At 37.5% G+C, this 25,424-nt stretch overlaps 1 protein-coding gene across 5 annotated transcripts in view; it reads left to right on the forward strand.

The window, feature by feature from the left end:
- ROBO1 (roundabout guidance receptor 1) overlaps nt 1-25,424 on the forward strand; it is a 690,041-nt gene that overhangs the window by 426,766 nt on the left and 237,851 nt on the right. For all 5 annotated transcript variants that reach the window (XM_083855650.1, XM_083855654.1, XM_083855651.1 and 2 more), the window contains one exon: nt 11,018-11,344. In XM_083855650.1, the coding sequence (XP_083711776.1) occupies nt 11,018-11,344 (327 nt within the window). The remainder of the gene's footprint in view (nt 1-11,017; nt 11,345-25,424) is intronic.

Below are 25,424 nucleotides of genomic sequence, written 5' to 3' on the forward strand. Positions count from 1 at the left end.
TGAAAAATAGACCACTGACTTTTTTTGTTTTAATAAAATAGATTTTTTACTTTTTTTCTCTTACTTTGAACAATGTTCTTCATTTCTTTAAATCTTAACATCAACAACGATAAGCTACTGTTATTTTTCAACTTTTTTTACATTCCATTATAAGCTTCAGTAGACATTTGACAGCATTTTTGTTTATCTGTAGAGTTCTCACACTTAGCATGCTATGTAAGGCATAAACATTGTCTTCATTAATGTTCTGGATATGTCAGAATTTGCTTTCAAGGTTGAAAATTGACTGAGGTGGGCTGCATTCCTCTAGGGATTTGTTACTAATCCTTTAAAAGGACATTTCAAATATTTTGTTTTCTTTAAAGTATAAGTGACTTCAGACAACTGTCCCTGAAATTGAGGTTCAGTACTTTGTCTTGAAAAAAATCAATAACCTGCTGAAATCTGGTGTTATTTAAAGATCTTCGTTGAGTGTGCCTATCATATAAAACATCTCAAAAGCTTTGTTTTACATGTTTAAATACACTTCAGGCTGCTGAACACTCAGACTATTAGCCATGAGTTTTCTGAAGAATTCACTGTGAATATTCAGGAAAATAATCTGATAATATTTATTTTTTTACCATTTCTTTCATCAGAAACAAGTTGATGAATATACTTTTTTTTTTTTCCCTGTCAGTTTGATAGGAAAAAATGAGAGGACCTGTTTTTAGCCACTGAATGAAGTCTTCCCTGTGGTGTGTTCAGGTGGTTGTACCATTTTCACACAACCACAACTAACATCCGGCTGGAAAGGTCTCGGGGTGGCAGAGATGTTGGTTGACATTTTTGATAATTTTTTCACTAGGTTTTCAGCAGTCATGAATAATGCATCATCTTGAGATGAGAACTCAATGTGTGAGTCTTCTGGGCCCATACATTTGTACACTTAAGGAAGTCTAGGAATGTGGATTTCGGTGTGTGATGTAGTTGGATTCAACTGAGCATTAAGCAGAATTATGCTTTCTGCAAAGGTCTAAGTAGTAGAAGGATTGGCCATGTGGAAAATTTCAGATTTCTCAGTTTGATTTTGGAACCAAAGAAACCTTTGAAGGAACAAAAACCCAACCCAGTGGACTCCCCTTGTCCTCAGCATCAGTGAGGTCACACCTTGAGAGCTGTGTTCAGTGTTGGGCACCTCAAAACAAGAAGGAAATTGATGTGCTGGGTTGAGCACAGAGAAGGGAACAGAGCTGGGGAAGGGTCTGGAGCACAAGTCTGAGGAGGAGCTGGGGGTGTTTATCCTGTAGAAAAGAAGACAGGGAAAACCTTATGCTGCCCCCTATGTAGGACATCAGGGGGAATTCAGCCTGGACTTCAGGGGGAATTTCTTCCCTGGAAGGTCTTCTACATGTTGGAATGGGCTGCCCAGGAAGGTGATGGAGTCACTGTCCTCAGAGGTTTTTAAGGGAAGAGTAGACGTGGCACTCAGTGCCATGGTCTGGTTGGGAAGGTAGACTTGGTGATCTCAGAGGTCTTTTCCAACCCAAAAAATTCTGTGATTGTTTTTCTGGCCTCTTAAGGGACAAGAAATTCAAACACAGTAAAAGGGAAAACTTTACAGTGTTTCTCAGCAGAAGATTATTTTGATGGCATTGATGGATAGAAGTTTACTTCAGATGAAGTTTTGCTGTTTTGACAAAACTTTATATTGGGGAAAAGTAGGAATAAAAAATATCTTCAGTTATCGTGCAGTGAATATCATGTTGATTGCTATGCAGAGTAACTTGGGAGGAGATATTTATTGCTTTTCCCTTTCATTCTTTTTGTATTTATTTACTTAGCTTTATATTTGAATAAAAGTATGTATTGAAAAAAGGGTAGTGATAGAAAAGTTTTCATTAAAGGGTTATTTGATTTAAAATTTTCAACTATGATAAAATCTTTTGATTTATACTGATCTTCACTTTTATGTAACTGTACACAACTAATTTAAAATGTTCTTTTAAAATTTGGATTTGCAATTCCATGTTTCCTTATGCAACAAAAACATGCCAGTATGGTTACATCAGTAACAACTTGTAATATCTGGACTTCTTGTAATTGTCCAAACTTAATGCCATACAAGAAGTCCAATGTATTAAATGAAGTAAAAGACAGCTGTTTTAATTCAAATTTTGAGCCCATTAAAATAAGACTAGGGAAACCAAACTCCTTAATAATAATAATAATAATAATAATTTTTCCTTGTTAATAATTTCTAAATTAATTAACCGCTAAATATTTAAATTCAAACTTATTTCTGAGCTAGCATACATCTCTTGCAAACACCTAATGTTTGGATTCATGAGGGCAGTTTTGATGTTTCATTTATTCCCTCTTGCATCTGAAACAGATTGACAATCATCTTAAAGAGTACGATTTCGGACAGGTGTTTTGAATCATTGTATTTCTCTTTAAATACAGTTTGAGATCAAGAAAAAAATAAAAAGACAATGTGAGTTGCATGAGATTTACCAAAATGTGCCCAGGCACAGCCTAGGAGTGCTGTTGACTGTGGTGTTATAGTACTTGTGTTGTGTCAGATTTGAGGAATGTTCTCTGGGACAGCTGAGAAAACCTCTGGTCCTATTGAGAGCTGCTGTTTCTCTGGCTTCCCAATAGCCCTGCAGAAATGAGGATCCTTTTTCCCTTCTCTCAGCATTTCAGACATCTGAACATGCAGTTGATCAACATCAGATTCGATCCCACACTGAAATCTGGAAGTGGAAATTAGTTTAGAAGTGCCTTAGCAGGTGACTTTGAAAAGTCTGGAAGAATGTGGGGGCAACCCATCTGAAATATTATAAAGAGAAAGCATTGTGTTTGTTTTTGTAATTTTAGAAAAGAATAACCCCAAAATGACAAATATCTTTAGTTCTGTTTTTTGTGAATAAGTATGATCATCCAAAGGGATATTTTGTGTTTTGTTTGTCCATTTAGATTAAGCTTTGGAATAAAATAGCACAATGTGCTGTGTAATTGTGCCACGAAATCTTTGACACTGATTACAGATAAACCTACCAGTGAGGTAAAAAATTTCTGCATCAGTATGTCTGACACGTGATTTATCAACACATATGTGAAGAAAATACATAAAACATGTAACCGTATTAGTGTTATTATAGTTTATATAATGTATCTACATAATTGTGAGTCCTAGGCATTGCCACTCAACTGGAAGTTGATTTGATCCCTTCAGTGCAGCTAACTTGGTTTTGGTGCACTCTTGTTGTTTTTTCTCTAAGTTCTGTTTTCCTGTCCCAAACCAATAGTTCACAGCCAGCAAGATACTTTTCCAGTCTGGGATGAAACGTGATCCAGGAGAAGGATGGAAGGTGTAGAGGAGAGCCTTAACTACCTCTTCTTTGTTTCCTAATCCTCCCTCCCTCCCTGCTCCATAGAAAACCAAGCCCTGGAACTGGCAATTCTGATGTGACTCACAGCAGCCTCAGTCCCCACACTTTCCCATTTACTCTTTTCTCCTCAAGATGCTGACAGCAGATCAGAGCTGTCAGAGCTGCCTTTGTAGGGATTGCCATCTGCCAGGGAAGGAAGAGGACAGGGCAGAAGTGATTACCCTGAGCTGGCTCAGACCTTCCCACTGTGTCCCCACTCCTGTGTTTAACCAGTAGCTTTCCAGCTCTGTTGTCCACAGAATTATCCAATTTTCATCAAATCCTAGTACCTTAATATCGTTCAAGTATCTGTTTCCCTAGTGGTCTTCCAGTTGCTCTTTACTTCAGTTCCACTTGCCATTTGCATCCTTGCCATAATCCTTTGCCCCTTCTTTTCTCTTGTGCTCCTGACAGCCATTCCAGGGCCTGTGCAGCTCCCAGGGTGTTTTGCTCTTTGTGTGGCTGCCTGACCCCCCTGCTTCCCTTATCCTGCACTTTGGTGTGGTCACTGCCAGCTTGTCACATCCAAATCTCCAAAGAGGGGCTTGAGCCTTCAGATACAGCTCAGCCATTCTCAGCCTTGTCCTACAGTACCTTGTCATCCCAGTGTAGGAAATATCTCCAGCCCTTTCAAAGAAAAAAAAAATAGCGTGAATTATTTTTTATGTAATGAAATAGACTTTATTACCATTGTGCTTGTTTTTGTTTTCGAATATTGTGGAGTTGCTCTCTGAGTCACAGTTGATTTTGCATTATTAATGAAAGTATTTCTGTAATTTCATTAATGTTTCCCTTAAGGGAAAATACTATTCCTAGCTTGCCAGTTTGGTGTGAGATGTTGTTGTTTCTTAGGGAGGGAGTTTTATTTTCAGAAGTCAGTGCTCTTAATACTGACATCTCAGACTATTCCAGTGTCCACCAATGTCAGATGAGATAAATATCTTACCAGGAAGCATAACTGAGGGAAAGAAAAAATAAAACTGACCAGTTTCTTACCCTGGGAACATTAACTGTTGCCTGGGGTTTTATGTAAATGTCAGCCTCTTACGTGGTGCAATATAAATATTATTATTTTAAATTTATATTCTAGCTAATTTAATGAATAACCAGGTCAGGACTTATTTATGCTAACTGCTGCACAAAGCAGTAGCATGTGTTCATGTATCAAAGATCGAGTGTAGAGCTGAGTCTCTTGAAAATAAGTGGTTTGTTCAAGAGCAATTTGGAGGAGTTGAATTTAATTTTGGATTAAGAAACTAAAGCATGACTCTTACTGTTGCCACTTTGGGCTTCTTTGTTAAAAGTGATTATTTCAGCGAGGGAGTCTCTCTTAGCATCTCCTGGGAAATGCCTTTAGGAACTGAAACAGGGACTCAGTGTTAATATCTGATCAATGCAGTATTTACCATTTTTTTCCCTATTCCCACCAGGCAGAATATTTAAATAGCTATCAGGTAGTGTATAGCTTTCCAAAAGATTTATTTTTTGCTTATAACACATGGCCTTTTTCTGACCTAATCACATATATCCAGAATATTGCTGAATAAGGCACAGAAACAAACCATTTACAGCAATGATATAGAAACTTTTTAAAAATTGTATATCTTCTTTATTTATTTAGCTTATTGCTACAATACTTCAACCAATTCCTGTTCAGCTGACCAGGTCATGAATATTGCGTAAATTGAATGTCTGTAGCTTCCAATGTTTGGGTTACGTCTCTGTGTAAGAGCCAGGCACGAGATCAGTGTGGATTTGGGGCATTTTTAGTACAGCTCCCATTTAATCTCTTATTTCAAAGAGACAGACAGACGTGGCTTAGAACTCCAGGCACTCTGTCATTACCCTAGGTTTTTTTTTTTCCGTAAGTGTACAGTAAATTACTGGTTTCTGACATCTCCTGATAGTGTGGTAGCTATGACAGAAATGCAATTGTAATTCATGGTGTCTTAACCTTGAAGTGGTTTTTGTTGCTGTCTTTTGAGTGGGGAAAACGTTTTGTGGATGTCTACAGATTTATTTTAAAAGCCATGGCCCACGTTGTGTAATCAGATTTTGTTTTTAAAGCATATTATTTTGCTTTATCCCAAAATATCCCTTAGTAAGAGAAATAATTAAGAGAAAAAAGATGTTAATTTCATCTATCAATGAGATTTCTGTAGTGATTAGAGGAGGGAAACAAAAGGGTTCCTTGACATGGTGATGTAAACTGAAATAAACAACTTTTTCAAGGGAACATCACTGTGGCTTTGTGGTGGGAGTGATCAGGGAGTGTTCAGGGCTTTTCTTTTCATTTACATCTTGCTCACCTGTTTTCTACTGTGTTCTCAGAAAAGGGAACAGAGCATTTCTCCTCTTTGGGAAGACACAGGATAATTGCAGGTTCTCCTGATCCAAAGTGAGAGCCTTGCTTGTCACATTTTATGGTATCTAATGAAAAGAACTGGACCTAGTCCCAGATCAGTGTTTGGAACCATTTCCCATGTCTTGAAATGCATTTCAATAAACCTGCAGTCCCGGGTGGGCATTAATCAGTGACAGTGACAGTCCTGGTACCTTCCAACTAGGTGTTTTCCTCCTTGGTGTGCAAATTCTCTCTCATTTGCCGGGGAACATTTTTGTTCATAAAGGTGACATCCTTTTAAAGGAGCTATGGCTGTGCAAAGCAATGGCAGTATTTGGGTAAAAAGTGTAACTTTGTTTTTCTAGAATATATGTTTAATGCTTTGGTGTTAGAAATGAACAGCTGTTGTAAATAAAATTCTGTGTCAAAGCTTCCACAGTCCAGGGTAATACCATTCTCCTGTCAGTATTTCAGAAATATCAGTTAAATTGCAGTTTTTTTCTTTAGAGCAAAGCAGAATTAGACAATGGAATTCCTGTTCTGATGTAACTATTTTGGGAAAGAATCCAAATAGGCACAGCATTACTATCTTTATTAATTACTTTGTGTCTTTGCTGATGAGAGGACGACCACAAACCTTGAAAAGGAAATGTCACAATAGTTGCTTTTTAATATGCAGTTCTTGTAGGCTACAAAGCTCAGGAAATCAGGTGTTTTATTGAAGCTGCACAAGGGTAGTATACAAAGAGTAGGAATATTAAAAGAATGGAGAAGTTGAGAGAAAGAAAATGAATGGGACAAAAATCTCAGTGGGTCTTCCTAGTTCTGCTGTTTTTCCTTGAGAATTATTTGTTGTCTGTGCAACAAAGCAAACTCAGTAGGTTAGGTTAGCTGCAGGTACAGGGGCAGAAAAGCCACTTTCAGAAAAATACTTTGATTTATCCTTCAGTTATTTTTGCCCTGTAGCATGATGTGATATTGTTCTGCAGCGTGTGCTTGAAATAACACTCAAAGTCTGCTTGCCTCTGGAGGTGCATGGTTTGGGTCTTCATCTTCAAAAAGGATAAAGTAGAATTTAAGACAAGGAAAAGGTGAGCAAATCTTATGAGGGGAAAACCAGATGAAATTAGGTTTATGACTTCCAAGAGCAGCAACAACACAGAATCCAAGAGGCTGGTAAAGAAGGGAAAAGTTGCAATTTGCATGTCAAAGGCATAAAATTCCAAGAAGTTTGTGAAGAGATCTGAATTATAAGTCACTTCCAGCACAGGAAGAACTAGGTCTTTACTGTTTGGGGGTATGTTTAACCTGAGGATTAGGGAAAGATTTCTAACCATTAGAATTAGAGACTTATGGAACATCTTTCTAGTCAACTTACATAAAACCACAAAGATACTCCCCTCCACTTTCTGAAAAGTTTCTGAAAGAGGTTAAGTTAGTACTGGAAACACTGGGGAATTGGGGAAGCTCTTATGTTCTGATTAAGTATAATTGTTGGCAAGGATCACCTAACTCTGCTTTTCAGCTTGTGGTTTTGTTTGTTAGCATTTTACTAATAACTTTGATAGCAATTAGGCCAGTTACTCAGATCTTACGTAGGGTTTCAATAATGAGAAAAAAAGAGCAAGGTTCTCGTGCTCTGAAAATCAATGTTAAATGCAGTATTTGTGGAATGGAAAAGAACCAGGGCCAAGAGTAAACTGGCCCTTAGGAATTTGGCTGAGGATACAGTCTGTCACACAGTATTTTATAATACTTATGATAAATTACTATTTAGATATATAGATCTTGGGAAATGAGGTTTTCCATATCCATCTGAGCTCAGGCTTAGATCAACTGACACAGTTTGTTCCAACTGCACAGAACTTTTTTGTTTTCCCCCTAAAGAGAACATGTTTGTACCCAAGGGATATGCAGTGTTTGAACCTCTGATATCAGATTCAAATACACTCCCTGCTGCTTATCAATAAGTTCTATTTTAATATGCTAGCAACAGGATGTTTTAAGGTGGAAATAAAGGCAAATCTTAGCTTCTTTGAGCTTGTAATTTATCTAATGCGAGTTTTCTTTGAACCTTCACGTCTGTTTATGTCATTGTTTTGAATTCTTGTAAAAATTGTTGTGGCACAATCCAAGAAACTGGAAACATGGTTTCATATAATTGTTCTTTTGAGCAACAGCATGAAATAATTAGTCTGGTGTGCTTTAATTGGTGGCATCCAATTGACTTTTTATGAAAGACTTGAATTGTAATAAAAGCAGAGAACACAAGTTGGTTAGTTCCTATAGCCCAGTGCTGTCATCTTTGGGGAAAAGAAACAGCAGAGAAACAGCAGCTCCCTTGTATATTTAATGGCAGATCCAGTATGTATTAGGTGCTCAGCTTTTGGAGGTTTTGTGATTTTTTTTTTTGAGGGGTGGGAGGAGGGATGGTTGTGTGCATATATATATATATATATATATATATATATTAATCAGATATCTTCTGAGAAGGATTTTTGACAGGAAAATTATAGGGTTGGTGCCCACTCTGAGATTTATATTGATAATTGAAGCTGCTTCTTCTCAATAAAACGTAAATGCAACTTAAATAACTAGCTAAAAGAAAAGGAAGATCAAAGAAAAAAAAAAGAAAAGTGTAGATATGTAGAAAGATTATAACTCGGTTGTCAAGGCCATTATACCCCTCAGGCAGTTGTCACTAAATCTGTGGTTAATGCTCACTCTGTGCCAGTCAGCTCATCATGCAACTTTTGTCCCTTTCTGATCTAAGCTGTGTTGTGAAATTTGCTAGAGAAATGTTACTTTATAAAATACTAAGATTAAATATATATATATATATATAATTTAGTAGATATTTCTGTCATTTATCTTCTCCAATATTATCCAGCGAACATAAAACATATATATATGAGCATTCCTGGATGATCCTGAAGGATTCTTTTCCCCCGCTTAGGATTTTGAGTCTCAGTTTTCAAGAAAGTTTAGAGGTCAGTCTTTATGCTTTCATTCTGTACAGTGCTTGAAGTACATGCACAGCCAGTTAAATGTCAGTGTGGAAAGCTTGCATACAATATATCTGAAAATGGTATTTCATTTATTTGTGGTCTGGGCCAGGCTGACAGAAACAATAGGAGGTTTGTACTGTGTTGTGTGCTGGCCAGCCAGCATTGCCTGTGAAAATACAAACATGGTACATGCTAGCGTATGTCAAAACTTTGGTTTTTAAAAGACTTCTTAAATGCCTTTTAAGCATCTTGCATTGGAATTGGCTTTTTTATTTTTCCAGTGTGTCTTAGAGCAATTGATTTTAGCTCTGTAATCCTTTGTTTCAATGCCTTTCCTTGGGAATTACATAGGAAGTGAGTAAAAAATATAAACAAAGTAAGGTTTTTAATTCCTCTCTAGCCATTTTTATCTTGGAAAGAGTGGTTTGAAATTGGCCAGTCCCCTTTGTGAGGGCAGAAGTATTGAATGAGGGGGCATTCACAAAAAGTTCGGGATGAGTGCAGGCTTAGGCTGTGCAGGGGTGTGTAGCCAGCAGAGGGATTTGGAAGGTCCTTGGCTTCTGTTCTGTCTACCCAAATCTTATCTGAAGAGCAGGCTTATTGCTATTTGAAATGTTTTGCATTTAATGATCAGTAATATTCATGTAAAACTACCCTCTATTACTCCATGCAGAGTGCAAATGAATTTCAATGCAGTCTGGCCATGCTGGCAGACATTTTTGAGTGTGTGGTAGTGCTAACTGGTTAGTTGAGCATTTAATTATCTTGAGGTGAAGAAAATGTGAAATAAAATGAAAACTGTACATTTTAGAACATTTTCTTTTATAGACAAATATATATATTTATATATATATTTATAGAAGGGACATATTTAGCATATATTTAAAGCAGTAGTCCCTGGACATCTCCTCCTCTTGTCTCCTTTCCCTGTTTCCATATCAGTTTATGGTCTATTAACCTGCAGTGAATAGATGTTGTGTTTCTTTCTGGTGCTTCACAGCTGTTCAAACCCCACGTTATTAATGTTAATAAAGAATCTTGGCATCTGAGATTTTAATAATCAGGAATTACTGACCCGAGAGACTAATTTTTATCCATGGCGAAGTTGTGCTTCAAGAAAGAGAGAAATAAAGAAAACAGTAATTTGAATTCGAAGTCAGTGTTTTTAAACCCTGAAAGTTTTGATAGCTGTTTATTCCCAATCTGGAATTATTGGGTACTCAGTGGGTTTATAGTTGTCTTTGGTCTATATCCATGCAGATTGTTACTGGGATTGTACATTCCTTTGTAGGCGTTTTGGGTTTTTTTTTTTTGTTTGTTTGGTTTTTTTTTGCCCCCCTTTGTTTTGTGGGGTGTTTTTTTTTTTTTTTTTTTGGTTGGTTGGTTTTTTTGGGGTAGTTGTTGTTGTTGGGTTTTTTGTTTGTTTGTTTTGTTTGTTTGTTTGTTTGATTTTTTTTTTCTTTATGCAAGTAATCAGCTCGAATTTTGAAATAGTGTGAAATTGGATGCTTTTCCAGAAGAGTATCTTGTTTAAAAGTACCTTGTCTAGAAGAGTATCTTATTTGCTTTTAATTTTTCTTTTTTTTTTGCTGGATACTCTTGCCTTACAGTTTTTTCTGGATTGGTGACATTTAGAATTTTATAAAGTAAAAATTTTCCCTGCTGCATGAGGCATAAGAGGCACTCAGACCCTCCATGCATTTATACTTCTATGGCACTACTTAACAAGGAACTTAAGAGATGATAGTACAATGAAATGAAGCAACTCTGTGAAATGTTAGAGTTACTCTGTAGACATTGCATGAATTAATGGCCTTTCCAGGAGGTTGCATGAGGTTGGCTATGGCTTTGGGTTATGGATTAGAAGTACCAGTTCTGCTGGTCGAGATAGTCTGATCTCCGTGGAGTATCTGTAGGACTAGTTTTTGTAGTTTTAGATATGCATATGCACGAATGTATAAGTTTATGTACATGAATGGATCCAGGATTGATGTGATTCAGGAATACGGCCATTCACTAACACTAGGTCCCCTGTTGAAAAAATTCTTCTGAATAAGTGAATACCCACTTGGGAGAACCACGCACACGGTGAAGTGCACTAAGGTTTTCTTTTGTGCACTTTAGGATGTTAATAGCTGTTCTTATTAAATGCTGTGCTACGAGGTGATGGTTAAGTGGTTGTTCTGCAAAACACCGTGACCGTACCTGGCAGCATTTTCCTAACAAAACTTCCCATTTTTGCCTTGCAGGTTCCCGTCTTCGCCAGGAAGATTTCCCGCCTCGGATCGTGGAGCACCCCTCGGATCTGATCGTTTCCAAAGGAGAGCCAGCCACTTTGAACTGCAAGGCAGAGGGCAGGCCCACCCCCACCATCGAGTGGTATAAGGGAGGGGAAAGAGTGGAAACAGACAAGGATGACCCGCGCTCTCACCGGATGCTGCTGCCCAGCGGATCTTTATTTTTCCTGCGCATCGTGCATGGGCGCAAGAGCCGGCCGGACGAAGGGGTCTATGTGTGCGTGGCAAGGAATTACCTGGGGGAGGCCGTGAGCCACAATGCATCCCTGGAGGTGGCAAGTAAGTGCATTTCCCTCCTCCCCTCCCCTTTGGTTACAGCTGTTTGCTTTGATGTTGTTTGGAGATAAAAAATAAGTGTGAGCTGCCTCTGAGGCAGTGGCTTAAAAGCGATGGAGGAATTACACGGTTAATTATTATTTATACAGAGATAGGGAAATGGAAGGAGAGTCAGGAGATGTGTCATGTCACTGGAGAAATTCAGATGATTTTGTGCATTCTCGCTGCTTTTATGCTTCCGTGAAATTGTGATTGCTTTATGTTTGAGAGATTTTGTACACTTAGTTTGTTTATGTGTGTTTTTTCCTCTCCAGATAACCATCCAATTTACAGTGCGTAATAGGAGGCAGGATAGCCAGGATTTGATCTAACAGGGTAATTTTTGCACAAATAAACACTAGAAAGAAGAATGGCAAATTGTGAAACACAAAATTAATTTTTTTTTCTCTCTTAAAGAACTGGCCCACAAAATTATCTCTCTGGTTTTTAAGTATTTGGCCAACGGAAGGAGCAGTCAAGTATGTTCACATCAGTTTGTAATGCTTATCTCTTCCTGTATATCCTTTAAACTCTACTTGTAGAGGAAGAGAGCGTACATTAAAGTGGTTTAAGCATTCATATGGAGGGCCAAGTGTAGGTCAAAAAAAAATCCGTATTGGGGGTACTAAAGTATGAGAGGAAGCCTTACACTCGAAGTTAGGTGTCTGTTTTGAAGTGGCTTTTACAGACTTCCTTTGTAATGTGTAGCAATTCACCTGGTGTCCTGTTGAAGAGCAGCACAGAACTGGGTGAGTCACTCTGAAAATACTGATCTCTGTTGACTGAATGATTCATGTTGTTAACGAGCTCTGAAGAGGCTCCTATCTCTTAGATAAGTTAAGTGCCACCGTTGGTGTACAATTTTAGAAGAAGGGTTAGATTTTCATAAGTCTCACTGAAGGCCAAGGAAATAGACTGTAAATTTGTGCATTTGCTTGGGCCCTCTGTCTAGTCTCTCTCATTCAAGACAATCCCAAGGACTTTCATAACTACATCAGAAAGATCTCAAGCTTCACATATAACAGCATAGATATACATGATTAAGATCACACTGTTTCCTTGTTAACCACTTTAAGTGATAAAGGTAATCAGTGTCTGGGGAGCTGGAAGGATGCTTATCCAGTCAATGTGTAACCTGTTTGAATCACACTCTGACTCCTTACTCTCAAATCCTGTAAATGGTATCTTGGAAGTGTAATTTTGAGTAGACATTAATGGTTGAGATCTTGATTTTTATCTAATTGCTGTTTCATTTATAGTACTTCACTTTGGCCCTTAGGAGGGGCTTTAACGTTCTGTGCTTATTTTGCCTTCTTTTGGTTTGTGATGTACCTTGGAGTGATGTGTGAGATGCACACAGTGTTTCTGTGTCTTCCACCACCTCTCATCAGAGCCCAGCAATGTCATGTGGACTTCAGTGACTGGTGCACTGTGCCATGCATCAACTCAACTGGTACATAGTTATTAATGGTGTTTGTCACCCCTGACTCAACTGATTTTTCATGTGATTATAGTAGAAAGTCATACCAACAGGGTCTGAATGCAAAATATTGATATTGCCACAATTTTTTTAAGAGCTTCTGCCAACACTTGAGACATACACACAAAAAAAGTCTTTTTAAAAGTGTATAAATGTACATCATTTAGCAATAATGTAGCATTAAATTGTTAATCCTCCTCAAAGTGGATCTCACTAGCCCTGGTATCAAGGACTCTTATCAAAAAATAACCACTACCAATGCTGTAAAGGAAAAAAAAATAATCGCAATCTGTATTTGGAAATCAGATTTGTAGGTATAATGATAGACAGTTTTAGTTGCATACCACAACATCATAGACAAAGAATTTCACCAGTAAAAGTTATTATTTTAATAGAAAGTTAGTGATGTGACGGTGCAATAGCACCAAAACACTTGAAATAGCACAGAAGAGGTGAGGAACAAGGAAAGAGTTGAAGGCTGGTGGAATAAATCTGCATTAAATTAAAAAGCTCTGCATTATAGGTGTAATGCTATCGTCATTCCAAACTGGAATTACATTCACAGCAGATTGCTGCAAATCAGCAAACTGCTCTGTTTAGTTCTCAGTACACCTGTGCTGAGCTCCAGAGCATTTACATTTCTATGCCTGTAGTCATACACAGTTGCTGGTTTAGAAAACCTTATGCTATAGTTTAATTTTTGTATGTTTACAGAGTCAAATTGCCTTTGTTTGCTTTCTACTTTGCACAAAGTACAGAAGATGGTTAAGAGTACTCATTATATGCTTTGATGCAACTTTTTTTTTGCCAAAAACCTTTTGTAAACAGGAAAGATCATCATGTTTTGCAGTTTAGCTGCTAACTGACTGGAAGAGGCAGCTCATGTCTGCACCAGTTTGTTTCACAACGTGATAGGAAATTTATCGTTTTCCTTCCATCATCTTACATTGTAACACCTTCAGTTAAATGAAGTTCCTTCGCTTTTCAGTGGATGTTGAACACTTGACTTTAAATTCAGGTTAATACTGAAGTAAATTTTCATATCTGTTATACCTTCATGCAATTATATTTCACCTTTTTGAGCATTTCCTATGATGATCTTTCGAGATCAATCCACAAGGAGAATTTGTTGTCTATGTAATCAGGTGGATGTTTTCCTTAAGCTCATTATCTTTAGATTCCACAGTTGCAAAGAAGGAAATGTAGTGGGATTTCAAAGGTACAAAGATTTCAGAAGGTTGCACTGTATTAAAAGCTGTTTTATCTTTTTTAAATGCTTCTGCATTTTAAGAACTTTCAAAACAGCTTTAGATTTGATTACCACAGGGGAGTAGTGACTTAAATCAAAATTGAAGATAGTTTTCCCTCTGCTTTGTCACTTTCTAGTCATCAGCCTCTCCTTGGTGACTTGACTGACATTTGCATCTCATTTAATCCAGAGGATACTGCATTTCCTTCCACTGATATACATCTAAGTAATGATAGTATTAGTCCTCAATTAATGCCATTGAACATGACCTAAATAACATTCATTATCAGCATATTGAATTAAATAAGTCTCTTATTCAATCTGTGGCTCTTGTGACCCTTCCAGAGTGTTTGAAGATGCTGTGTGTCTACTCACAGCATTAAGGATTTGTTATATCTTCTCCATAGTCCTGTTGTATTTTATGTAAAAATACTTGTGGAACTGTATTTGCTTAAGGTTCTGGTTTTTATTAGCTCGAAACCATGCCCCATCTCCTAAAAATCCTTAAAAACAAGGTGATCCTCTGGCTGGTGAAGAATGGTATTCTAAATCTACCAAACGTGTTCTTTAGCCAGCCACTTGATATTTCAGGAATTAAAGTCTTCCAGACACTTTGGAGACTAGTAAAACTACTCTCTGTTACACAGCTCTATGGAAAGAAGCTTTGCAGTTTAGTGTTACTTGACATTTTATTTGTAATTTAGATCTGTCATATCTTTGTGAATGGGAAGGAGGTAAATTTGCATAAACAGGAACTCAAATGTGAATCACAAGTCAAATAAGTGATGTAACTCTGGTTTAACTGAGGGATTTATTTTTCAAGTGGACTGGTTTCATCTGTATTTGAAATCCCATTTCCACGACTTTTTGAAGTGGAGACTGGCTGTGTGTGTTCAGAGTTGATTTGCAGAAGCAGTTTCTGCAGTGTAGCCCAGAAGGGGTGAGCCGTGGGATGACAATCAGGTCACAGGCTGGAGGCATCCCCTAGACTGAGGCTGCTCCAAGCCCCTTCCCCTCCCTCTTTCTGGCTTCCTGAACTCAGCCTTTTGATCACCAGAGACCCACTTAAATTAGCTCCATGTTTTGTTTTGGAGGAATGTAACTGGTTTTGGATTACTGCCTACCAGTGACACGTTCTCCGGTGGTGAAAGGTCCTGAAGGATGTGGAAAGGGCATGTCCCTGTCAAAACGAAGCTGGGTAATTCTCTCCATAAATGTCAGCTTTTACAGGTGGGAGAAGAAAGTGGAGTCATACTTCATCCTCAGAGTAAAGACTGAAGGCTGTTTTGGCTATCACATAAATGGCTGGAAAACAAAGTAGTTTTTCAGAGCAGAGAAATAAAAGCAGTTTGGAAAAGGTGCATTAGCAGACTGGAAAGTGGCTGCAGGCTGCTTCCCCTGTTTGGATCTCTCAGGATTTTCTGGAGAATGGATTCACCTGATTAGAGACCAAATTCAGTTATTGATGTTGTGATAGTTTGATTCAAGTGTTTATTTTTCTTTTTCTTCTTACTCATTTTTGAGGGAAATTGTATCTCTGGATCTTGTGGATGTCTGATAAGTAACTATTTTGTAGAAGCCTGCTCATCTTGAGAGTGGCAACAATAGCTGCACTGGTATATATTCATCTTCCTTTCTCCACCCTAAAGATTTTTCAGGCCGTTAAGAAAAAATCAAATGCAAATGAAGTTGGTTATGTTTGCTAGTCAGAGACTCTGTAAATCTGTTTTTCAAATCATATTTCTCTGAGACAAACTTACTTCCCTTTTACCACAAAAGTTTTTTCTCTCACCTCTGGCCTTGTCAGAGTGAGTTTTTAGAGAAGGGGTGTATTTATGACCAGTATTTGGCATGATTCTTTCATGTGTAGCTTTGTCATCATCATAACTTAATTTTCAGTGCATACTAGGTGATGGCTCTAGTTCTAAAAATGCTTTGTTACAGTTTTAAGTTATAGAATCTGAAGCTCAGTGATGACTTTCCAGTAGTTCATTTTCTTGCTAAGCAGAATGTGAGCTGCTCAATTAGCTGCAAAATTCTTTTTTTTGCCTTTGCATTAATTTTAGACAATATACAGCCTCTCTGAGTTATTGATTGTATTATTACCTGCAAGTTATGCAATACTGTCAAAATTCAAGCAATTAAATTTGTGTAAATGGACCTTATGTATCCCTGGCATTTTAAGAGAGTGGGACAACTCCCTTCTTCAGCTGCATGACAAGGAATAAGACCTTTTGGATACAAATCAGAACTTCCATTGTTTGAGGCACCCATATACATGGCAAGCATATGCTGTTTATGTTGCTTACAATTTCATTTGGCAAAGTCTCACAAAAGTCAGGGCTTTGTTTCAGGTAAATGGTTGGTTTTAAGGTAGCACAAAAGGTCTGTGGTTTTTTAGTCTTTTGCCTGCTCTCATGAGATAAATAGATAAAATAATAGAGTTACTGGCTGTGCATGCTTTGGAAGGGGTTACAAGGTTAATGTCTACATTAAGGTATAAACTTATATACAGATTGAAAAAAACACAAAACCTTGGAGATTTAATTAAAAAAAAAACAAAAAACAAAACAAAACAAAAAAAACCCCACAACAACAACAACAAAAAACCCCAAACAACCTAGAGGAAACTAAAGCAGTGAGGTTTGACTGGAAATGCCACACTAAAATATGGTTCTACCTGTAAGTTTGGTATGGCAGAACTTCATTCTACAGTTATGTCTAAGTCTCTTATTAAAAGAAAATTCCATCTTTATTATCTAAAATGCAACTTGTTTGTATTTTGAAATTTGTAAGATGAGTTCTTAAAAGTCTTCAAAATCATGAGATTTATATTTTAGGGTTTTGATTTTTTCCATGAGGATGTTTGGAAGCCTCTTAGCACCTGAAGTGCTGAGATTCAGTAGATTTTGGAAGCAGACTAAGAGGACTTTCATTGTGGATGTGTGTCAACCTATTTGAGCATTATAGCTAATTCTGTATCAAAGCAGTTCACAGGTGAGTCCATATCAATGGTACTTAAAAAATGAAAATTTTTCTTGGATGCTATTACATGAGTCTTTCAACCATTGTGAAAACAGAGCACATAAATAAAATATTCCTATTCAATGCAATTATCTATTCCTGCCAAGATGAGGGCAAAATAATGCACACTTTGTCTGAAAACTGTTCTTACATGTCTGTGTTTTCCCAGAAACTGTGCAGAACAGAGGAATTCAGGAATACAGTTCTTGATGGTTTGTGATACTGTAAATAAACAGATTATTCATAAGCTGATGAGTCATTTAGGATGTTACAGTGGCCATGCTGGGATGGATGATTAAGAAAATTAGACATTTTATAGTCTTGCCAGAAATTGCTGTGCAGCTCAGTGAATTCATAAATCAGACAATAGTGGTCGTCTTTTTGTGGAATGGCAACTCTGATCGGTAAAATATTTTCTAAAACCTTGAACCAAAAGTGGAGAATTTGGCTCTTCAAATGCGTTGAAAGCTTTGCTTTGGACATTTCACCATGAAGTTGTTAGTTTAAAAAAAAAAAAAAAGAAAAAGAAAAAAAGAAAAAAGAAAAAAAAATCAAAATTGTTCAGGTTGAAGGGCCCTACTATATCAAGCATGAGCCTGAGACAAGTATTTAAGTATTTTTCCTGAATCCAGCCAACGTAGTGAATTGATACCAAAGATCTTCTTAGTTTTGCTATTCAGAAGCCTGTGGAAGACAATTTTGACTCGATAACATCAAGTGTAGATGTGAATAAAGGCAGATACCCTAACTGCCTGTAGGAGGAAAAGGACATTTTGATGCCACAGCTTATTTTCAGTGTCTGATGCTTGTTTTTCCTCCCTTCCCATGGCATTAAGTGATGTGCTGTCCACACAGTTCTCTGTGTGTGTGTGTGTGTGTGCCCGTGGGCTGAGAAGGACTGAGCCTCAAGCAGAGTTCAGAGGGAACTCCTTAGTGCAAGTTATTAAATTTAACTGGGACCATTGGCTGTCTCCTCTTTTTTCCTGGTTTTGATCTTCCTCTGGCCCAAGGGAGTCTTTACGTGGTGTTTTCATTGAAGAGGTGTCTAGTACATTTTCTCCCAGTTTCTACTTCAGACTCTTCTTCATCTTTCTTCCCCTTCCTCCTTCTCCCTCCCCCAAGACATCTTGGTAGAATTAGATGAAGTGAAGATCATTCCTATTTTTATAAATGTTTCCATTTCCTAGCTGATGCTACAGGACATACGCCTGTGGGCAGAAGTATAAAGTCAGACAAGTAAAATGCTGACTAGTTATCCTCATGCATTGGTTTTTCTGATACATTTTCTCCCCCAGCATGACGCTTTCAGAACTTCAGAAAAACTTTTTTTAAAGACTTGCTGTTGAGTTAATATTTGGAAATAAATTCGCTTTGCGCCAATACGTTTCATATCAAATGTATTGAGAATATTTGTCAAATACTCCATATTAATGAAATATTATTTTGAATTATCATTCCCCAGAAAACAAAAGTATCAGCTGTGTTTAAAAATTGAAGAAATCCATTTTGACTTTCCTTTTTTACTTGTCATCAGGTTAAAACTTTTTTTTGAGATCATACTGCTGACAAAGATAAATTTTCATCTTTGTGTCTGTGAGCTGTTCTGATGAGAACTGTCCAACTTGACTTGCATCCTGTATGTAAATTGATTTCAGCTGATTGCTTTGAATTTGAAAGAAATTTAATTTGAAAACTGCCCCATTCCACTCCCTGAGGTGGTTAGATGCTTCTCTACGTCATCTGTTAAGCAGTGCATAGTCAGCATATGTCTGTTCCTCTCCTATTTAAACTGTGTTCTCCAGAGAAACAAAAATTCCCTTTAGACCAGGCAGACATCTGCTGACTCTCTCCTACTAGCAAAGCAACTGAAAAGATATCTTTCCTGTGATTAAAAGAAATATGTCTGGAGGCGCTTAGTTTTTGTTCAATTAATCAAAGATTAAGCACATGTGGACTCTTTAAACTGGACTTCTTTGTGCTTCCACGCTATCAAAATTGACTGGGGAGAGGAGCTCTGTGTTAGAGCTGGCTAGACTGAGATTTAATTTTTTACCTATGTGTGTGCTATATAATGCAGTTCCAAAAGGTCACAGTAAGGCGGAGGGGAAAAAAAAACCCACCCACACAAAAAACGCTTGTTTGTTGGTTTTGAATTAATTTATAACTTTAAAGTATTTGAGTTTAAGGGAAAAAAAGGGGAAAGTGTCAAATACTTTTTGTAACACTTGCTTTTAAAAGAAAGAAAAAAAAAGAGTCTTAGGGTTATGTGATTGGGCTACTTTATACATAGTTGCCATTTTGGTAACCATTTCCAGATGCAAAGGCATTTTTGGTTGCTTTTGTTCCTCGATTCCTGTTAGTAAATGCTTTCCTGGCAGAAACTGTTAATGTTAAAAGTCTGGCTTCCGGCTCAATTCCTTATCCTTAATCAACAATAATACTTCTGATGGACTGTTCTGTAAAAAACCTGCAGGCTTTTCTCTGATGTTCAAAGAAATGAATGATTTTTTTTTTTTTTCATCTGAAAACATACAGAATACGTAGACTAAAAATTCTGCAAGAGTAAGATGGCAATAATTAAGCAGATTCCTTGAATACCATGCTGTTCTTAAATTTTTCGTCAGACACCAGCAAGTCTCTCTTGTAGACGTCTTTATCTGAAGAGAATTTGTATGGCTCCAGTTTTATTAGTGGAATTAGTTCTTTGGTGTAGTGTGTGGTGTGGTTTTAAAACAGGAAAGGCTCCGCTGATAAAGTGACTTTACTGGGAAGTTTTTTAAAGCAGTGTCTTCTAGATGGCTCTTTATAATACCTATTATTTTGGTTTATTAATAGATCACCTTTTCCTTAAAATATATGAAAATTTAACCTGTGTTTCACTTTCTGAATAAGCATAAAATCCAGTGTAAAGGTCTGTCCTTTCATAAGTAGGCATCAAGCAGCATTTTGGCAAGATACATTTTATTTTATAAAGAAATGTTGCTATCATAAGAAGTATTAGACTTGTAGTAATAATTACTGATGAAATGGACACTGAAATATTCAAAACTTTCCACCATGGAATTAGCTAGTAAAATATAATAATCTCAGTATGTAGCTCTTTCACTCTGAATGGGATGAACCAATCCTTTGGTATTAATAAAAGGTGTAATGGTAAGCATTGCAAATTATTTCATTTTAACATGGTAACTGAAGTGATTAGGTTTTTATTCCCAAAAATAGTCTCAATATTTTCCTAAAGTGAAAAAACAAAATCATAAAGATCAGCTCACTTTAGTAAGTTTTGTCTCTTATATAGATATAATCAAGGGATGCTTCTATTTCAGCACTTTTGGATTATATTCCTTTTGTAAGAATACCATGAAAAGTCCTCTTTCCTCTCTCCTATTTATAAGTAGGTGTTTTAAAAGAAGTTTTTAAAGGCATTTTGTAATATTTAAATGTACTCATATTTGGGAATGAAGGTGGTCTTACTGTAGCTGTTTTCTAGACAGAAAAACTGAGGCAGGAAGAAATTAAATCTTGACCTCAGACGGTCAGAAAAAATCTGTCAGTTCTGGAGAGATTGGGATCTCTTGCAGTTCTGTTTGTTCCTCACAAGACTGTTCTTCATTGCTCTGTTTAAGGACTAATTGAAATGTTTCATAGCAATTTTTAGCAGTAATTACAAATAACTTTGGAAACCCTTTGAAATGTTCCAAAAATTACCACTTTTGGGTGGTGCTGGGATAAAAAATGAGTTCTCTATATTGTAATTTTCCATTTTCCTGGATTTATTCCTCTAGAGCCTGTGTTGCTGATTCCCTATGGTTATGGGCCTCATTATTTTTTGTTTTCTTCTTGCCAGCTGCTCATGGCTCAGATGAATATATCAAGATGATTGAGTCTTTAACCCTCTCCTGCTCAAAGAGTGAAGGTCAAAAAAGTGAAATAAGTAGGTGCTGTAGAAGATGCTGGAAACAGGGACACTTATTTTTCTTCCTTTGGTTTACTGTGTTTCTGCTGGGCCTAGGACTCCTACAGAAGCAGATGAGTGTCATTGATTTTAATTTCACTCATGCTCAGGGACAGTGTCTAAATTCAAATTCAGGCCCTTTGCTTTATTACATGGGCTTGATGAGGCACTCAGTGCCATGGTTTAGCTGATAAGGTGATGATGTTAGGTCACAGGTTGGACTTAATAATCTCAGAGGTCTTTTCCAAACTAGTTTATTCAGTGGTAGAGGATGTGAAGAGTTTGTGTGTAGGTCAGGAACCTCCAGACTGTCTTCTCTGGCAGTGTGACCTCCCATTGGAAAGATTCCAATTCCAGATGTGGGACTGGTGCTGCCTTCCCCCCTCTGTTTGTTGTAGGGGTTCTTGGGGCACCAGTTTACTCACAGTCCTCCCTGATTATGAAGTAAATCTGGCAAAACCATCTCTGAAGAGCTCATCACAAAAAGTGTGTGAGCTGGAGAGCCTCATGTGGTTGTGGTCCCTCCTCTGGTCTATCCCAGTTTGGACCCAGCTTTGCTCCAGCTCTGCCTCACACAAGCCACTCTTTGGGTAGACAATTTAACTTGGGGAGTCGGGGAAGTGCTGGAGCTGTTACACCTCCATTCTAGCCCCTCAGCCATCACCCGTGTTCTTTTTGTTCCTCCCACTCCCTGCTTCTTCTCCTCACTCCCTTTCTCTCTTCCCCGCTCTCCTGTGGGCTGAGCAAATTGTTTAGCACAGTACATGATGTGCAGCCTTTGCTCTAGGCCATCCTGGGATCCAAGTATAAAACCATCTTGCAGAGCTGGATTCAGCCTTCAGGCTGTCAATTAGTTATCCCTGTTGTAGAGGGAGAATTGCAACTCATGCATATTTCTGCTCTATGTCATGGGATAGATGCCGAGCTTCAAAGTTAGGAGGGTAGAAAATGGGAGCAGTAATTAGCAGTTATAGTCCCTGGTTTTGCTCCTCCAGTGTGCTGTCATCATCTAAATATTTTGTTACTGGAAAGAAGAAAGTAAGCCTAATTTTATCCTGACTTCAATTATGCCAAAAAAGAAACCTGATTTAAACCAGTCTTCCTAGAGGATTAGATGAGCGTGAGTAGAGCTTGTCCATAGAAGAGAAGTGCAAACTAATGGTAAATGACTGAATTTACTTTTCTTCAAATTATCTGACTGCTTTGTGGAAAGAGTCAAGCAGTGACCCTTTCCTCTAAACATACACACAAAGACCCACTGGGTTAGTAGATAGAGGTGGAAAGAGTAGATGTGCATAGACCAAAATGCATTTACCCAATAATCATCAGTCACAATTTGCAGGATTTGCACATAAGACAAGTAAGATAAACAAGATAAAAAACCCAGATAAACCAGTAGTGGTAAAGCTAAGTCCACTCTCAATGTTTGAAGTGAGTGGCCTGGCAAGTGTATGCTTGCATTGAAATGCCACATCATATGTCTGAACATGAAAGGTGTATGTTCAGAAGTTTTGCATTATGGGACCATAGTCTCTTAGGGGAGTGAGGCTTACCAGGACTTGGAATCATATTAGATAGTCTAAGAAGATTTTTAATTGAGCTGTGAAATTCAAGTAAAAAGATAAGGTACAGGTGACTCATCAGTGAGACAATTACTGGAATGCTGGCTGAATCCACTCACATGCACAAAAAAGGACATTGGAAAGTTGGAATGGGCTCAGAGAAGTTGCACAGATTATTCCAAATTTCAAAAGCTTGGGATACATGAGGCTTCTGCTTAACCTAGTGTAGTTTTATTAGTTCGGAGTTGACCTGAGGCTGCAAGTCAACTCAGACAGTATCAAAATGCCAATGATACAATGATGTAATTCCATGACCATAGATGCAGAGATTCTAACTCTATTAAACTGTATATATGTGTACTATCCTGACCACAGCTTGAAAAAGGTATAAACAATTCTGTGCCTACAAAGTAAATCAGTAGGTAAAACACTGCTTATTTTGCTGTACTTAAGCTTTCTTACTGCTCTGGGAATTTAAATCAGCACTGGAGTTTATTTCACTACTGTTATTTATTCTTCAATTAAGAATACAGTAAGGGAAGTCACAGGATGAGAAAGTAAGTGTACAGTTTGCTGTTCAGACTATTCAAGCTTCCTAAGAAACATTAATGTCTTGAAGAAATACTGTTATTCTTTAGTGGATCCAAACAAAGCAGAAGGGGCAGAAGAGAACTTGAGAAGCATTGTTGAAAAAGTGGTAGCTTTTAATAAGCTTTTCTTTCATGGGACAAGTAATTTCCTCTGGTCATATCATACTGAAATGAGGAAATATTTTAAAGTTTTGGGGTTTGTGTTTGTTTTGTTTTTAAACATTTTCTTGAAGTACTGCTATATTGAAATGAAGCGATACACAAGTCTGAATGAAGCTCTGTGTGGTATCTTTAAAGAGGAGAGCAGAAAGTTTGAATTGCTCTGTGGTCTACATCCAAAGGCATTAACTATTCACCACACTTTAGTTACTGTCTCTGTCTGTAATTCATCTTGATGGCATCTTGTAAAAACCATAGACCACCAAAAGAGCAGGAAACAGTTGAAAGGAGCTGGTTACACACTAGTCTTGCTCAGCAGATTTTCTTTAAAAGTGTCTTAATGTGTGCACAGCACAAAGCAGGTAAAGTTGTTTGTTTTTTTTTTATTCCTCAGCCTGTGGGCACTCAGCTTCACCAGATCTGCCAGCTGGGATTGTGTTAGAAAATGAAGAGTCTTGCCCAGTGGCTGAAGATGCCAGTCCCTCAGGGCTTCATGCTTCCTGACTTTCCTCTCCTCTCTCCCTTTTTCTGGAGGCTCTTAAAATTGTAGCTGTTATCTGACAATGCTGTTTGTTAAACCTGCAGTTTTAGTCCTTAATGGGCCACCTTATGTCTTCTCTTCTGGATCTCAGGGTCTTTGGTATTCTTTGGAGTGTGGAGTTGGGGCAGCTGCAGGGGCTTAACTTGGGAACAAAAACTCCTGAAGCTCCCCAGAGGGTTAAGGAAGGGAAGGGAAGGCTGCTAACAAGGCAGACCTGGGAATAGGATCATTACCTACAAGAAACCAAGGAGACTCCTTTTAATGGATCTATCCAAGCTAGGTAAAATTTCGTGTGTCTGTTATTTCTAAGGATTTATATTTTTTGAAACTGTGTTGACAGCCCCTCTGGAATTTGGTAACTCCTGCCCCTATAAAAGTGTTCCTGATGATGTGTGGTGTTGGCTCTAAGTTCAGCACTGGGTTGTGGCTGGGACCTAAAGCACAGGAAGGCACGTTAAGAGTAATGATCTCTTTATTCTTGACTTTTAATTATTTGAGCTTCTGTCTTTCTATTTAAACGATTTGGAGAGATAATAATTACTTCCCTTGGAGGGTATTAGTTTGGCTAAGATGATTTGTTGAGATACATGGCTTAGTGTGCCTAATGCCTGATGATTATTTGCATCTAATTGTTCCCACTGTAGATGTTTTGGAGATTCTGCTGGTTGATGAGTTGAAACTCAATCTGAAATACATGTGCCTAGTGGGAATGAAAAATCACAGGTAGGCTCTTCTATAAGCCCAGCAGAGTATCAAAGTTCGGAACACGTGGCATTACTTTTTTTAATTACAGGGGAAAGAACTGAATGGACCATTAGGATATGTCAGTGTTCATATAGATTCAATTGCTTGAAGTCATAAACATTTTGGCTTTTTATATAACATACCTTTGATCTTTTAAATTAAATTTATACTGACATTATGATTTAAATTGTTTAATTAACCATACATGTGTGCATCATGTAAGTTTTGTGCATACCTTACTTGAAATAAAAATTCTGCAGAAATTTATTCAGGCATCTTGTTCAAAACTCTATTAATTTAAAACACAGAGAAATTCTACCTTAAAAAATAAAATAAAAAATACATTTTCAATTACTGCATGCAATAAAGTTCTTTTATGGGCCCGTGCATTTTATTTTTGTATCTTGGATTTACGGTATCATCTATAAAAGAAGTAATATGGCCACTATAAAAAGTTATGGCAGGCTTTGCAGCTTTATTTTTAAGGCACTGATTGGGAAATGGTGCAGATTTCACCTTCTTGAGGGACTTCAAGGTGTGTGTGGAAATAAGAGAGCCTCTACAACAAGACTTGGGAAGGAATAGTGCTACACTAGGGCTCATTAGAGGGGGCGAAGCACTCTTTATGAAAGAGGATTTTATTCAAAATATGTTGGAAAGTACTGTCTGAAAGCCCTCCCCCTTTTTATGGATTGAAATAAAGTTAATGCTGGCAGATGCTGTGCCTTGTTACAGTTGGG

This window comes from Zosterops lateralis (assembly GCF_965231275.1).
Source record: "Zosterops lateralis genome assembly, chromosome: 2".
NCBI classification, from domain to species: Eukaryota; Metazoa; Chordata; class Aves; order Passeriformes; family Zosteropidae; genus Zosterops; species Zosterops lateralis.